The 17,537-nt window shown below is 40.0% G+C and overlaps 1 protein-coding gene across 18 annotated transcripts in view; it reads left to right on the top strand.

Moving 5' to 3' along the window:
* Positions 1-17,537, top strand: part of LOC137792816 (regulating synaptic membrane exocytosis protein 1-like) — a 64,797-nt gene that overhangs the window by 27,714 nt on the left and 19,546 nt on the right. For 17 of the 18 annotated variants that reach the window (XM_068588552.1, XM_068588566.1, XM_068588563.1 and 14 more), the window contains 13 exons: positions 385-1,277; positions 8,466-8,506; positions 8,735-8,845; positions 9,721-9,820; positions 10,687-10,810; positions 11,272-11,318; positions 11,478-11,593; positions 12,236-12,366; positions 12,593-12,764; positions 13,397-13,550; positions 13,817-13,873; positions 15,718-15,871; positions 16,696-16,809. In XM_068588552.1, the coding sequence (XP_068444653.1) occupies positions 385-1,277; positions 8,466-8,506; positions 8,735-8,845; positions 9,721-9,820; positions 10,687-10,810; positions 11,272-11,318; positions 11,478-11,593; positions 12,236-12,366; positions 12,593-12,764; positions 13,397-13,550; positions 13,817-13,873; positions 15,718-15,871; positions 16,696-16,809 (2,214 nt within the window). The remainder of the gene's footprint in view (positions 1-384; positions 1,278-8,465; positions 8,507-8,734; positions 8,846-9,720; positions 9,821-10,686; positions 10,811-11,271; positions 11,319-11,477; positions 11,594-12,235; positions 12,367-12,592; positions 12,765-13,396; positions 13,551-13,816; positions 13,874-15,717; positions 15,872-16,695; positions 16,810-17,537) is intronic. The other variant, XM_068588554.1, reaches the window with a different exon arrangement.

Below are 17,537 nucleotides of genomic sequence, written 5' to 3'. Positions count from 1 at the left end.
CATCTTTATGCTGCAGTACCTGCTACAAGAGGATGTTTTATTTAAAGGGAAAACACTTTTTCATAAAAAAGTATGGGAGTTGGAGAATGGGAAACCATATTTTTTTTAAAATCCAGAAAGCCTGACTACTTGCTGACAAAAGCTCTTGTTGTTTTTTAATCCCTGGGGTAAAAAAAATAATATATCTGTGTTTGTTTTAGCTTAACCAGTGGAGAAGCTAGGTCAAAGGTTTTAGTCTTAAGAGGTCTTTGATTCAATTCCTTTGTTTTCATCCAGTGGGTTAGTTAGATAAGAGTTGTTGGCTAGTAGAAGTTTTAATCTGATTTTATTAAAGGCGACTGTGGTCTTGTAAATATAGAAATAACGAATCCTTTTCTCATGCAGGAAAAGGCCAGTTTCCCTCCATGAACAAAATGGTAAGGGCGGTATGGGGCGCGGTAGTGGCCGAAGACCTGCTGGGAAGTTGTCATCTCAGTCATCCCTGGATGAGCGAGTTGTTCCTGGTGACAGAGAGAGACGTTTGGGAGATGGAAGGAGGCTAGAAAAGATCCATTCTCAGGACTATGAGGACGGGCAGGGAAACTTGGGTCGTTCAGAAACACACCGGAGACGCCCAGAGGATGAGGAGCAGAGGGAGCGGCAGCGCCGCGAGGAGGAGTTCCAAAACCGTTACCGTAGTGATCCCAACCTGGCACGATACCCAGTGAAACCACAGAAGGAGGAGCAGGAGATGCGCATGCATGCTAAGGTGTCCAAGGTCCGCCACGAACGACGACACAGTGATCTGGCAATCAACGAGGTCGGACTGGGGCCTGAAGGAGGAGGTGGTGGAGGAGGGGGTTTGCCTGAAAACCGTCTGGCCAGGAGGGGTGGAGGTGGGGAGGGAGACCACAAGGCCCTCTTGGAGAACCACCGAGCCTTCTCTATGGATAGGACCGTGGGGATTGGAGGGGGAGCTCAACCTGCAGGAGGTGGATTAAGATCAGGACCCCAACCTGGGGGACCGGTGCCTCCAGATTGGGGACCGAACAAAGGCCGCCTGGAGCCCGGTACAACAAGGACACCAAGGGACAAGGGTGGGGATAGCCTGCTGAGGAAGGACTCTCAGAGCTCGGACCAGTCGGAGTCTTTGCGGCCGCCCCCTCCACGGTCATACAAGAGCAAGCGCGGAGTCAACAAGAGGCAGATGTCCATCAGCAGCTCAGAAGAGGAAGGCGGCTCCACGCCCGAGTACACCAGCTGTGAGGACGTGGACATGGAAAGCGTCAGCGAGAAAGGTCAGTCAGACAGATGTGCTCACTCTACTAGCATATGAAGCTAAATCTAGCCACACTTGCATACCTTGCACTGTTGGCTGATATATGTTTCCTTACATTAGACACTGTTCCCTGTACTAAGTCACAGTTTTATTTTTCTACCCACCAAAACTTGTTAATGAGCTGCTTCGGCTCTTCCATAGAGACCTCGCTCACACGTTCATCCTTAATCTGAACACATGATCCTCCTTCTGTCTACCTGAATCATAATGCACCTTTGATCTGTGCAAATGTTGTATTCTTATCTCATCTTGTCAAGAGCACTTTCAGGCCTTGCCTGCATTACCTACTGTATACCTAGTGCAGCGTGCACAGCATAAGTGTCACAGGTTTGATGGCTAATTGTAGCTGGTAATTGACCTGCAGCTAATGCTTTGAAAGTTAAGTGATTGGACAAATGAGGTCCACCTTGTAAAGAAGTGTTTCTCGAGTGATAGATGTTGCAAAGGCCTAAAGCAGCTGAGTAAAATAAGTGTCATGGTAAAGCTCCTTTCCATTGCAATGTCTTTCCTCTTATACTTCATGGCTATTCTTTTCTAGCGTTAGCGTCTAAAATAACCTTGATAGTAGAATTATGATAATGTGCACACAAAAAAAAGCTGAGAGATATTTTGGTTCAGAAGATTATTCTCACACCAGCACATTATTTTGGGACTCGAAAACTATAGGATAAGTGATAGGATGAAGGACCCACCCAGCATTCAATGAATTACTATCCCTGTGTGTCATCTACACCTCTGTACTGTGGCTAAACCCTGCCGCTCCCAGGACAGCTCTCATTTATTTGAAGAGTCTCTATGATTTAGGCCAGCAGATTTGTAGAATTAGGTCAGTGGCTCGCATGCTATGTAATGCCTCGCAAACAGCCAGCTGCACCAGCAACCCATGGACCACCAACTGCAATAAAGGCTCACTTTGGTTGCATGCTGCCTGGTCACCGCCGGCTTCTCGATACCCATGTATTTTGCAAATCACCACTGTCAGAGAAGCGATGCTAGGCTGTACTATAAGCCACGGGAGAGCGTCTAAGTTCAAGAGGCAGTAGGTAGAATTTGCTGTGCTCCATCAGTTTATCTCTCTCACTGGACACATGACGGGCCTGTTCCAGATGTTTTAATCCAGATTACTCTAACTCAGAGACTAGTAATGGGTAGATGGTGTGGATTGGGATTATTAGCTGTTTTAAACACTCTTTAGCTAGCTCGGCCTCAAAACAGGATTCATCCTTTTTCCCTCATCTGTGGATTGAAGTAAGTTTAGCCGGATAATGTGCAGCGTGTTTGCCTATATAGATGCAATAGATTAAGTGAGATGGACAAGTGACTCGACTTTATTATTTCAGTTTTTCATAAGAAATCACATTTGAACTGGTTGATATCAGCTGCTTACATTAGTAAGTCTAAATGTGAAATCCTCTTCACCAGAAATAGTGCCAACAAATGTATTTTTTTCATTTGACAATTCACATAATTGTAGTTAGTTGTGGTGGGAATCTCTAGGCACCTGATACTGATTCAGAGGGCTACGATGCGATTATACAGTTATTTCTAATCTGGATGCATCAACATTTTTATATTCATGATACTTTTTTTTATTACTTTGTTTATCTGCTATTTTTAAAACACTTTAAATTTGTAATAATTCATCATGTAAAAAGAACTAGGAATTTACTTCTTTTATCTTTCATTAATTCAATATTTGTAACAAATTTGTGTTTACTTCTTTAAAACACACTGGAGCCGCCCAGAAGATGAGGAGCAGAGGAAGCGGCAGCAAATTTTCGGCAAAACAAGTTTCAATCGACTTCATCATTCGCTTCAACCTTTCCGAGTTGGTCTAAAGAAAACTCAAAATGCTTCCATACGTTAGCTTTTAAGCCAGTGGAGCGGACAGCCCGGTGTCACAGAATTGTTCCACACAAACGTAACATTGAAAATTGAGTTTGACATTTTTGATGATGAGATTTTCTGCCTCGAGTCATAATTGTCCAAGAGAAAATTGTGATACATCTTAAAATACATTTGTACCACCCCAAGTAGTTAGTCAAAGAGTTTTCTGAATTGTTTTTAAAAATGAATGTTGAATTTAGTTAAAACATTTCTACTGCTAAGCAGTTAGTGTACAGTGGACTTCCAGAGACTTTTTGGGGAGCAGAGCGGTAAGAGTGGGCACTGACTATAAAGCTCTGTAAAAACCAACAATTCTTTGTAGGTTCATCACTGCCAGAGACCCTTTTCCCATTGTAACACTGACTACCTTTACATGGACACTAATATCTGAATATGACGATATTCCACATTTGACATGGGTTACGTAAACTGCTTGTTTAATTGGAGATTCAGAATTAGATCCTATTCTAAAGATAGCATTTTCAAATTTGAGACGTGGGATATTCAGACATTGTTCTGGTTTTCAGGAGTTCTTTGGACAGATACAGTGGATTCGGAAAATGCATCTCAATTGGGATATTTAGCTCAGTTTGCGACACACAGCCTCTTGTCTGTCAATGACCAGCTCTGTACGCAACTAGATAACACTTTGCATAGATGCATGCCTAAAAGAAAAGCCAACTACACACCAGTTTTAAAAAAATATTAATGACTTCAGTCAAATAACTTACTGTGTTGTGAATGGGTTGTTTCAAAAAACATTAAAAAAAAAAAACATTGCACAGCCTCCCGTTTTTCAATGTTATGTTTCGCAGTTGCCCTGAAAGTTATAGCCACTAAATGATCTATTTTAGATCTATTGATGAAATGGCATCTTTAACAGTAAACATGAGCTTTATTAAGCTATAAATCAAGTTGATGGGATTTCACATGCAATAGATGACTGTTTGCACATTCCTGTGGCTTACAATCACTCATTTAGTAGTTAACATAAAAAGCTGAATTGCTCCACTCCAACCAGTGATCATCATATCGTAATAACAGTATAGGAGTAAACAGCCAAGCCATATTTACCATTAGTAATGAACTGTATGTCACAAGTAAAATATAACTGAGATTGATGCAGAGCACAACTATTGAGATAATGTGTGCACATAGATCGGCTTACAAGCTTTGATCTCACAAAACAGACATTATGTATAAGAGGATGTTGTTATGTAATTTTCATGCAGAAACAGAGTTGTGCATATGTTCAAAGAATCCTCTGAGCAGGATTATTGTTAACAGTGTTTACATTGTGGTTTCCAATTCTGCCCAATAAATTGCGTCTCACCGGATATGCCTGTGCATCTCTGAGAATGAGGCTTTAATGAAACAGCAGGTTTAACTCAGTTTGAAGGGAGTGATTCAATATAATTGTGTCACTTCCTCTGTGTAAAAAAGACTACCACGGTTATAATGTGCCAAGGAAATTGAAGAGGAAGTCGGCTGTTGGGATGGTGTGCATCCCAGTGCACTTTAGCCACTATTGTGTGTGTGTGTATGTGTGTGTGTGTGTGTTAGAGAGATTTCTACATTTACCAGAATCCCTTTCAAAGGTGCCCAGATATAATATACCAAATTCTGGTATTAAGCACCGATGATTTTAGATTATGCCAGTCTCGAGTGTACCAGTGCTAAAAGCAGCATTGATCTGGCACAATCATTTGGAAAAATTTTACGAAAAAAATGCAGAACAAAAAAAACCTTATGGCATGGTAGAACAGGAAATGTTCTTAGTTGACTAGGTGGGAGAAATAATATTATCGTGGTGCAAAGAAACAAAAAACTATTCACTCCAATCAGTAATAGTATTATAAACCATGTACAATCTAAGATAGCGCGGTGTTCGACCCACGGCCGTATTAAGAAAACTGGAAACAGTGTTGGAGCTACTATGCAACAATAGCACTGATTAAAACAGCAGTCTTACGTAAACAGTGTATAATGTGGTGTAGTTACATAAATGTTCAATGCAGGTAAAAGTACTTGAGTAAAGTCATTTGTAATTTATTGCATGTCATAGCAATAAACTATCCAAGGCGACTTAGTTACCTCATTACTCTATGTTAAGAATACATGAATAAGACCTTTTTTGGGGTTGTTGGCCAAATGGTTTGAATGCAGGTTACAGATAGTAATATATGTATTTTTTCATAAAACCATTTGCTTTCCTCAAAAATCTATACAATACAAACAGTATTTTATAAAATCTTGATCTCATCCCAAGCGAAACATCAAATAAAACTTTCACTTTCCGGTAATTGCAATCACATTCACATCTTCCTCATCTATTGCTCTGTAGGGTGACATTCAATGTGATGGGCTGGAAAATGTTCAGCGACAAGAGGAAACATGTCAATGGCAGAGAGAGACTGCAATATTTCTGGGTGATAAATACTCAAACCAGAACGTCTGTCCCAGGTTGTTCTGGTCAGTTGACAAACCATTTAGCGTCTTACAGACCATTTGACGATGGTACAGATCTGTGTTGTTCTCTGTGACACAACCACAGGGTATTCCAAAAATGTGGAACCAAATGCAGACTGACAAGTGGAGCAGAAAGGATGAAAAACAGTTATTTTAATAAACAAACTGAAAAAGTAATTGAAAAATCCAACAGGCAAACCAGAATGGCACAAATCCGGATCTGGAAGAAACACAAGGGAACAGAGCAAGGCTGAACAGACTAATACAACACGTGTTATAACAGAAAAAAAGGAGGGAAAACCACAAGGACAGGAAGTCAAACAACAACAGGACACATTAGGCAGAGAATTTCAAATTAAAACAGGAAACAAACTGAATCGTAAGACTGTGTGAAATGGAGTTTAGTCTGATTCTCAGGTCATAATTTATTATATCTCATGTCTGAGCGAGGATTTGTAAATTGTGTTCAATGATGCTAAAGATGTTTAAAAAAATGACACCAAATTAGCCCATTCTGTATCACTCCCAAAACGTAAAAAACACAACTTGGTCAGTGCTCCTATAGGTGATTACACGTTTAGCATGTATATTTGCATGATGGGCTGAACAACTCACAGAATATACAGTTCGGGGTAATCCACGCAGGCCAGACAGGAGGGGTCAAACAAACCCAGGAATTTCACCAGGAGACTACTTATAGTGTCCCGTGAGAAACTAAAAGTAATGTTGTCAGGTAAGTCATTAGTCAGTAAAGTTAACGTTATGTGTTTCCTTTAAAGAAGTACATTTATTTTGAAAAAACTATGCACGCAAGGAACAAATACTGACGCGTCATCAACGACACGTAAAAACTGACGCTAAAGGGGTACGTAGAGAGTTGTATTTTGAAGCTTAAGGCACTCTGATCAAGCTGTTATTTGATGCATCAGGGTGAGAATGTAGGAAGGAAGATAGGGAAGCATCAAACAGGTTGACAGTAGTTCAAGATCATGTGGTGTTGAGATATTGAGGGATTGTGTCGAACGAGAATAATAGCAGATTGAGCAACAGAGGACAGGCTTTATGACACACACACGCACGCACACACACACACACACACACACGCACACACACACACACACACACACACACACACACACACACACACACACACACACACACACACACACACACAGTTTATCAAGAACAATACTACGTTAATACCTGCAAAGAGCTGAGGCTTTGATGTAGCATCAGTTAGAAGAGCAGCCCAATTTTTGTAATCTGCCCAGCGTGTTCATTTTTCAAAACTAAAAACCTCTACTCAGCAGTTTAAACTGTGGAGTCTGCATTTATCCTCTCTCAAGCATTCTCAACGGACTTGCAGATGTCAGATTAGCACTAGTCATGTCAACATTTCTTTTTTAGATTTTCTGATCTCCAAAGCAGTCAATTGATAAAATTGTTTTTGACAAACAGTAGGGCATGTGTTGCATAGTTCAGCCCATGAAGTTTAGGCTTGATTATCTCCTTTCCTGATCTCTTTTAACAGAAACCTCCTTTGAATTGTTGGAACTGAAGTTCAACAGAGTATTTTAAACTTCCATTTGATGTCTGTTTTTGTACCTGTGGTGGAAAAGTGGCCCCAAATCTCCTCTGTTTCTGGGCCAGTTGTTTTTTCTACTCAAGCCGACCATCTGTCAGTGTTAATTAGAGCTGGGATACTCTGACAGTCGCTTGTGTCTGTGTCCCTGACCAAGGTCTGGTGTGAGTTTTGGAAAGACCAGCTCAGAGAATCAGTGAGATTCTTAATGTAGTGTTTGTTTCAGCAGCTGTTCTGTAATTACATTTTAGCGGCTACTATTATTGTCTAACTTGTATGTCCTTTGGTTTCCTTAGAATGTGTCATTCATTGTCAGTGTGGACAAGTACATTTTGTAATCAAAATAACTCTTAATCTTATTTTGAAAATATTGCATGCTTAGTAAATAACTAGTTTAAACTGTATCTGAAGCTCATACCAAGATCAGGGTCTAAAAACTCTTTCACCCAAAATTGTGCAAGTTCAATGAGACATATCTTATTTGTCCCTATCTGAGGTTGCAGCTACTTGTCAGCAATGAATATTGATAGGGAGGCAGTTTGTGTAATATGGCCAGATATTTTGTAAATATATTTTATGAGTTTGCTTTTCTGAAGTGTAGTTGAAGTATTCATAAAATTAAATCAGCCAAGATTTGGAAAATAAAATACAAAAAAAGAAAAAAGAGTGTGTTTGGTGGAACATATGTATTAGAAGAAATGGAAACCCTGATACACCTTAAAATGTGTTTGGGGTGATTGAAATGCAGTCGGATAGTGCTTGACCACATGAAAGTACGGGATGGTTTGTGACCTGATGAACCAAACGAACCTCAGAGATGCATTGTTTTCAATACAAGCGTAAAGGCAATTATGTTTTCAATCTACAACTATATGAAATGGTATGCAAGAGAAAGAGAGGATGTGACAGTTGGATATTTGAGCTGGACTGAGTAATTTCATTTCAATGCGGACACTCACTAGAGAAACAGATTAATACCAGTTGTTAGTGTATTTGTGTATAATTTGGATAGGATATACATTTTTAATGCAAGGTGTAAAGGGGATCAAAGAGAGACAACACTGTTCCAAACTATGTCAATATACTTCTTTTTTTTAATATAAAAGTTATCTTTTAAAACCATAGAGTACATCTACTGTAGATAAAAGATACTATGTTCCTGGGTACTGCCACAAGTTAAGTAAACCCTCTTTCTCTTTCTCCGTGCAGGTGACTGGGACTGCCATTCTCTAGACCCTACAGTGTGGCATGTAAGTTTCAGAAAAACATGACATGAGATTCAGAGCAGGTGCTTCCTTTGCTCTTTACTTATATAATGTAAAAATCACACGCAAACGCACACAATATGAAGTGAGTTGATACTAAATAAAATAAAAACAATAATAAACATTGGACATGCATTATATTCTTCCCTTCTCTCTGTTTTTCCTACGTTCTTCCCTTCTCTCCTTCACAATGCCTCATAACCTTTCCTGTAGCATCCGGTCACATGGCAGCCGTCCAAAGAAGGCGACCACCTAATCGGACGCATCACGCTAAGTAAGAGGTCGGCGGTGCCCCGCGAGGCTGGCTCCCTCCTCGGCCTAAAAGTAAGCAGGGAATCACCTCAGACCTGGTTCACACCCAGCTTGCAATTAGCTTGTAAACAATGTGTTAGTGTTTGTTTTAACTTCAGTTAAGAGCTCATTTGGGTTCAAACTGGAAAAAGAGTTTATATATTACAGAGATGAAGTATTTTGGGAGGCAAACCAAAAGGTGAGCATTACACTGGTTCACTTGATGGCAAGCAAAAAATAAGTTCCGTAAAAAAAAGAGTTTATGATACTTACATGTTTTGTTTAGAAAGATAAACCTCACAAATGAACACCAGTTTTTATTTTTGAATTGTAAATGCAATCACTAGAAGTAAAAAGCTCACAATAGGCTTTAAACAAAGTGCCCCACGGTCACAAGACTTCTCTTCACCACCACCACAGAGCTGAAGGCAGACAAATGGTGGGCACCATTACATTTAGTCGTCTCAGTTCGTCACTTGTTTGCAACCTTCTTCAAGGCACAATAAAGCTTTGAAAAGTAAAAGAGGGATATTTCCTGATGTATTTTATGTAGTAGAACAACACATTAAAATCTTTTAGTCTTGTGTTAACCACAGACCTTTTTCAGGCATCAAACCAAAAACCCCATTCACGTTGAGATGAGGGTACTGGAAATGCACAGATGCTCACTCATTTACGGGCTTTAGGACACACTCTTTTAGCCCCTCAATCGTGATGCTTTGTAACTCCTGTGAAAGCTGACTGGTTTAATGGCTAACAGACATTTAAAGTTGAAGAATATTACACAAACCACACGACTCAAATATGTACAACATTGCCAGTTGAGCTTTTACTGAATTGTGCAGAGAACAAGAAAATACAAACATGAACCTCTGTTGCCATCCGTCCTTTCTCTACTTTGTGTGCAGGTGGTAGGGGGGAAGATGACAGAGACAGGGAGACTCGGGGCCTTCATCACCAAAGTCAAGAAAGGCAGCCTTGCAGATGTTGTGGGACACCTTCGAGCAGGTACCAGCCAACATCTTGTTTCTATGCAGCAGCTGCTGTACTTTATGTAGCCTATACTTGGATGACTATGGTTTCATCAAGAGGCAGATTTTTAAGTGAAGCTGAAATTAAAGTGTTTATCTGTGTGGGGGTGGATACCAGAAATAGTTGATTTCCATGCACAGGTGGAAATACAGATTATGCTATACTCATATTATTAAAATGATACTTTTTGTAGATTTCCAGTGGCGGCTGCTTGGAATTGTTACGGACTTGTGCAATCCAAGCTTGTCCAATACCTCCAGAGTGTTATTTATTCCAAAAGTCAACATTTATTCAAAGTAAATTCACATTTTGTTTTTATCTTACAACATGTTATGTTTCAAGCCACATTAGTTGGTATTTATTTAGCCTTTCAAAAAGAAAATGTTCCCTGGGGTCATGACAATGTTTGCTCTTCAGCTTGCCGCACACAGAGGGAGGCAAACACTTGTTTTAACAAGGAGTAAAGTAAACTTTCAAAGACATTTTTTTTTTGGGGACATGGGAAAAGTGTCTTGTTTGTAGTCCGTGGTGCACTGGTGATAGCAACGTCAGCTTTCAGATGTCAGTCAACCGCTGCAAAACAGAAGCACCCACTCAGGCTTAAAGCTAGTAGTTTTTCACAAACATGTCCAAAAACAGTTTTTGTCCTCTTGATTAGACATGCATAAACGCTTCATTAGCATTATAGGTTATATTTCCTGTCTCCTAAGGAGAATTCAAATTTCAGTTTGACACAAAGATGTACAATTCTCTGTTAGTACCGGGCTTTTTCTAGTCAAATATACTGCCAGACGGACCTCAAGCTGGATCATCAATGTGTGTTTTGACCATCTTGGTTCCAGGTGACGAGGTGCTCCAGTGGAATGGAAAGTCGTTGCCTGGAGCAACTAAGAAAGAAGTGTACAACATTATCCTTGAATCCAAGGCTGAGCCTCAAGTGGAAATAGTTGTTTCAAGACCTATAGGGTAAGATTAACGTCATGAATATGTTAAAAATTATCAAAAAATTACTTGAGATATGGCATTGACAGACACTTTTAATATGTCTCCCTCCTTTATCTCAAAGCTCTATCAACCGAATTATGTCCAAAAACTTCTTGAGAAAAGTGTATAGAGCATATCAGTAAGTAGTGCTGATTAAATGGGTGAAACCCTTTTCCCTCATGCCTTCCCTGAAATCCTGAAATCCAAGAGATGAATACCTTTTTCCAGCTATCCTTTTCTCCTCCACTACCCAACATGTCTGAAATTTGTGTATTTGATTGACTGCTTGCTTTTCTTCTACCATGCAACTGCTTGTTGACATGAGTCTATTCATTTGATAATGATGAATGCACAATAAAGTCATGACTGTCTTTACATTTCAAGTGTCTTGAAGTATACTCTGTACATTTGAAGTTAAATAATTCACTTACTTTTTTTTACAGAGACATCCCACGAATCCCAGAGTCATCTCACCCTCCTCTAGAATCTAGTAAGTGTAAATATGTGAAGCTTTATTGGCTATACTGATGACTGCTATTGCAGTAGAAAGAAACTCTTTACATTATAAAGTATTCTCCAATTCCAGCTTTTAGATTTAATTATCCTTTTTTGTCTGACTTCTAATAACAACTGTTGATCCATTTAACAGCTGGCTCCAGTTCCTTTGAGTCCCAAAAGATGGACCGACCCTCTATATCTGTGATGTCTCCTACCAGCCCAGGGACCCTCCGAGACCTTCCTCTGGTACTGCCTGGGCAGCTCTCTGTGAGTATCTGAACAGGACGGAGACACCCAGGTTCACTCCTAACTTGTCAAATACAGCAGCTAGGTCGGTGGTCAAACTATGATGCTTCACATACCCCTCTTGCCTTGGTTTTGCTCGTGGAAGGCTGCCTTTGGATGGTGTAATAATAATGGAGGGAGAAAAGAAGTAGCCAGAATTTAGTATAAAGAGTGACAAAGAAGAGGAAGTAATACATGATTTCCCCCCAGAAGACCGCTGATCGTATCCCAGAGAAATCTAAAAGTAAATGTTGGCTTATTTAAATTTGCTTAACTTACGTATGTAACATGCATAACTTAGGTATGTAATTTAAGTTAAGTAATGTATTTTAACCTAAGCCATGATTTGTTTTTATTGTGACTAAGTACATCTGTTTCCCCTAAACCTAACCAAGTAGTAAACTATCTTACTGAAGCTGTGTCATGTAGCTCACATACGTAACCTGTATGCTGAAAAGTGATGCTGAAGGAGTACCTAGTGTGTTTAAAATTCAACACCAGAGAATCCTGACAAATTGTGACAAATTGTGAGTGAGAATGTGTTGTACTGAGACAGTAGTATGTGATTCATGTGAATTGATACAGATATGGATGGAGGCTAACAGTCTTCACACATGTTTACAGGTGAAGCTGTGGTATGACAAAGTGGGCCATCAGTTGATCGTCAACGTCCTTCAAGCCATAGACCTGCCACCCCGACCAGACGGACGACCTCGTAACCCCTATGTCAAGATGTACTTTCTGCCTGATAGGAGGTACAGTCATGTATTTCAATTTGAAGTCCACCCCACATCTACAGTGCATCAGTAATGACCAGCAAAAGTGAAATATACCAGCAGTCAGGAATATAATCAACATGTTTTCTAGCTGCTTGTAGTTTTGATTTGAAGCATTTTAACATATTATTTATTATATTTTAAAGTCATTTTCAAAATCATACCTTCTTTTAATTGACACTCTGTGTTTTCACCCTATTGTTAGTGATAAGAGTAAACGACGGACAAAAACAGTGAAGAAGAATGCTGAACCTAAGTGGAACCAGACCTTCCTCTATTCCCATGTCCACCGGCGGGACTTCAGAGAACGCATGCTCGAGATCACAGTCTGGGATCAGCCCAGAGTCCAGGAGGAGGAGAGTGAATTCCTGGGGGAGGTGGGCTACACATGATATGCATACATTATTTTTACAATGCAAATATTTGCAGCTGGAGCTAATGCTGCTAAATTATAGTTGTTTGTAAAACTGCGAACAAATGTGCATTTTCTGGATTATGTCTTATATGTAGTATATTGTGTATCATATTGATTTTCTAGCATTTTACTGAAGATTTTGGTCACTTATATGCATGAGAGTTGATAGCAGAGAACAGTGTTACGGGGATGTTGCAATTACATGAGCAGCGTCTTCTAGCTCCATTATGTAAGAACCTACGGTGGCCTAAAGTAAAGTCAAACTAAAGTTTGTCCTTTCTGGGCTACTGTAGACACATGACATACTTTGTGAGGAGAGCCGGTTCCACATGTAGATGTGAAGGACTCATTCTAATCTGACAAAAACATGATTCTTAGTTTCAGGTGATTATACACAAATAAAAAACATATTATTTAATATTATTTTCCATTATTGCTAACTAATGCCCCTAAATCATACACACTGGCCCCTTAAACCTGTAAGTCATCAGAGCGCCCCTTGTCATGTACACCCTGGGATGTTGACTACAATTTATAATAATGCTATGGGAGTGTTAAGAATGACAACACAAATTAATATCTATCCTCTCTCAGATCCTGATAGAGTTGGAGACGGCCCTGCTGGACGACATTCCTCATTGGTATAAACTCCAAACGCATGACATGTCCTCTATACCTCTGCCCCAGCCCTCCCCGTACCTCCCACGCAGACATGTCCATGGAGACAGCCCCAGCAAGAAGCTACAGAGTATGTCTGTTTATATATTTTTTCTACATGTGTGTATACATAAATGCGTGTGTGTGTGTATCATTTAATCCCTGTTTTGTGAACCTTGCGTGCGTGGTTGCTAACCTTTCCTTTGCTTAGCTTTCTCTTTGTGTCTCTTAGTGTGGGAGACTAACAACAGAACCTCTCAACCTTACCCTGTCCTGTTTGTGTGTGTGTTGCGTGTTTGTTGCGTGTGTGTGTGTGTGTGTGTGTGTGTGTGTGTGTGTGTTTGTGTGTGTGTGCAGGGTCTCATCGCATCATTGATACAGAGTTTGATGATGGTTTGATGGTAGTGACTAAAGGTGGGTGGGGGGCATGGATACCGAGCATTTCCTTGTATTAGCCTGTAGGAGTCCAGCACTGGTTGAGACTACGTCTTCTTTGCATCCTCCAGCCTCCTTTTGGCTGCACATAATGTTTTAGAACAAATCGCACCCAAATCAAAGTAATTAACCTTGGCTCTATAAGCCAGAGGCAAAATTTTGCAATCCGTCATATTGCTACTGGACTGCAGATTTTGAATAGCACTGTTGTAGAGTGCAGCTTTTACAGTGCTGCAGTTTCACAGTGCACTGTACTTCATGAGGCTGCAGTGAACAGTTTCTCCTCTTCTGCTGGGCCGTAGACACACTGAAGCACTGAGTGCATGTTAGACTGTACAGAGCTACAGTTGTTCACTGCCATCCCACTGAGTTTTCTGCCATTCTCTTGCATGCAAAGGACAATGAACATGTGCAGTAAAAGCTGAATATGTGTTATTTGGGCCAATAGAATCACTACAACTGTTTTGTTGTTTGACTGTTTCTGCTGTGACTTAATTTTGTGTCAGATGAATGTGGACCTGCTTTAAATAGTCTCACATTCTTCTAGTTCGCTTTGGCGTTTTCCAAATGCCAGATGGTTTGAGGACGTTACGTGAGTGTTCGAGAGAGAGTTACACAATCTCTGACTTATTTGAACATTAATATGCTTATTTTTATTCTTATGCAAACACTGAGCTCAACTATTACCATAGTAACTCAATTCATTCACAATTGACCCAGAATCCAAAAGAGAGGTAATTAAAGCCACTGATAGTACCATTTTTAATAACACTGCACTGCTCATGCAACCAGTTTCATTTGTGCTTCTATATTTATCGAGGTATAAAAAATGAACAGTACATTTACTTCTGGAGCCCTAAACACCCATAATATCCTCTTCCACTTTGCAATACTAATTTCTGTTTTTTGTAGCTACATTTACGTGTGTGCGTGTGTGTGTGTGTGTGTGTGTGTGTGTGTGTGTGTGTGTGTGTGTGTGTGTGTGTGTGTGTGTATATATATATATATATATATATATATATATATATATATGAAAATCAAGCAAATTCAAGTGTTGTAAATTGGGGCTGCACTGTATCAAGATAATATGCAGTAATGTTGAAAATCACGATAACGATATTACTTGTGACGACAGATATTAAAGGCACCAATTAAAACAATAATCCATTTTCAAGTGCAGTTTTCCACTGATACTCTCTTTCAACTAACAACAAAAATCCCTGAGTGCAATATCACAGTCGTTCATGATGTCTTTATTGCCCAAGTTGACATTGTAATACTAATTAAAAAAACAACATATTGTTCAGCCCCACTGTAAATATGAATCTTGTGCATTTGTTGCATTATTGTTACATATCTTGTAGATAGTATATGACCTTTTCTATGGAGCTGTAGTAGTTAAGTAGCCGAGAGGCGTTAAAACCCTCACTTCATCAAGGTTAAAATAAGAACTGAGAGATGCTAATCTCACTGATCTCGGGTCTGACAGAGACATTGCAGAAACAGTCAGCTACTCAGGCTAGCTCACATGATAGCTAACCTGGTTGTTAGCTGGTCATCTGCCTGTAAAACATCCTAATGTGATGCTCTACAGTCTGTAAGAGAATGGCATCTGTAGTGGTAGTCAGTAGCTGACAACCGGTGCATCCTTATTAAAGGAACTACCTAATGCCTGAATGTGTGTATGTGTTTCTGTGTGTTTCTATCTGTGTATTTATGGATCGACAAACCCGGTTGTATGAATGTGTGTGTGTATATGTGTGAATTCTGCTTTCTTTTGCCCTTGTGTGTGGGATGCATCCGTGCTGTGTGTGTGTGTGTAGGTGCAGAGCGTAACTCCAGGGAAAGAGAGCGGGGCAGTACGTTGGCTGTGCCTGAGCAGCAGCGGCCCGTTCAGCACCGCTCCCGTTCGGTGTCTCCCCACAGAGAGGACTCCTGCAGGGCTCGGTCACGGCCTGCACACGTGCCCATGCAAAGGTCAGCAACACCTGCCAGAATAACCTGCTAACTGTCAGTGGGGTGTGTTGTCTTACAATAATCTCGCATCACATATCTGACAGGTACTCAGTGGGCTAGGTTGGTCACATACATCTAATGATCTCAGTGTTTTGTAAAGGGTATATCCATGTGGAGTCTACTTTGTCTATTACTTGTCCAAACATTTAACATTCTAGCTTTTTAATCTGACAATCTGTAACAAGTGACAGTAAATTAATGCAGCTTGTTATCATGTATTTATTGAGGCTTTTAATCTCACTATTTTATGGTTAAATCACTACCAAATAATACACGTCTTTGTTTATTGCTGTTGCTGTGACAATGTTATTCACTCTTCTGCCAGCTTGTCTGCCAAATATGTAAAAGCCAGCATGTCTATTGTTCAGATATATCAACAATACATTTAGCCATTGGTCTTTATATGAGATGGGATGCGTCTGGAATTTAAAAGCACGCAAGCAGAAATGAATATAATTTAATACATTTTTCTGTTAGTATCTCTTTCTTTCCTTTGAATGTTTTCTTCCTCTCCATCACACATCTAGTCATATATTGTGCATAAATGGGTTAATCATTATTAGCTTCAGTTATACCGCTGACAGATATTTACTTATAGAATGAAGTTTACATATTACAGCAAACAAGACTGAGCCACAGTGGCTCACATTGTCAGCTTAGTACAATGCACATCACCATACTAGTGCCTCCACATATTGAATTATCAGAATCACTAACTATGGACCATGATTTTAGATAGCGAAATAAGAAACATAATTACATTAGATATTTTTTTATTTCTTTAGAAGCCTGGATGAGATCCACCAGAACAACCACCATACCCAGTCCTCCCGCTATCACGACTCCCACTTAGAGCACCAACGCTCGGGTGACTCGGACTACGAGTACTCTGAGGACAGGTATGTTGGGATCTGTGGGGATCATTACAGTCATGGGATGGGGTTAAACATATGTTTTAGTTTACTTTTTACTTGTTATATACTTATAAAATTATTTAAAAGGGATGGTTTGGATTTTTACAGTGAATTACCTACATGGCATGGCGCGGGCAGCCAGGAGTACCAGTATGAGAGCAAAGTAATGTTTTGCCGTGTGGCATCAGCAAAATATAGCCACCTAAAAGAAATGTTTGTTTGATATATTTTGAATATTTTCAGCGCTTTTTCTTGCTGTGAGGAAGTCCTTTTCGATGGGGCACTGCAGTTGTTATATCCGTCTATGCTCTCTTCAAAGACACTGGACTCCATTGACGTAAACAGTCATTTCACTTTGCAGAACACAGGAGTTGCAGGTTTACTGCTGCATCTGTTGTTTTGTTCATTTGTGTTTGTTTCAATTGAGGCAGCAGTTGACCGGCACCTCCTGTGTTCTGCAACAAAAATTACTGCTGTTGTGGACGGACTCTGGTGGCTTTGAACAGAGCAAAGATAAGAGTTTCAATTCCCCATTGGAAAGGGCTGCCTGACGGCAAGGTAATGGTAGTGGAAATATTCTAAATATAGTTTAAACTATCGATGGTTTTCTTGGCGAAAATATGTTTTGCTGCTGCCTCTGTCCACAGCAGTACATTGCTTTGCTTCTCTGCTGGTATTCATGTCTGTTTCTCCAAACTGGGGGCTTTCCAATC

This window comes from Clinocottus analis, unplaced genomic scaffold, assembly GCF_023055335.1.
Source record: "Clinocottus analis isolate CAN_PGR_092001 unplaced genomic scaffold, fCliAna1.0.p SCAF_22, whole genome shotgun sequence".
Taxonomy (NCBI): Eukaryota; Metazoa; Chordata; class Actinopteri; order Perciformes; family Cottidae; genus Clinocottus; species Clinocottus analis.
The sequence above is the reverse complement of the archived record's forward strand: the minus strand, read 5'-3'. Positions and strand labels throughout refer to the sequence as shown.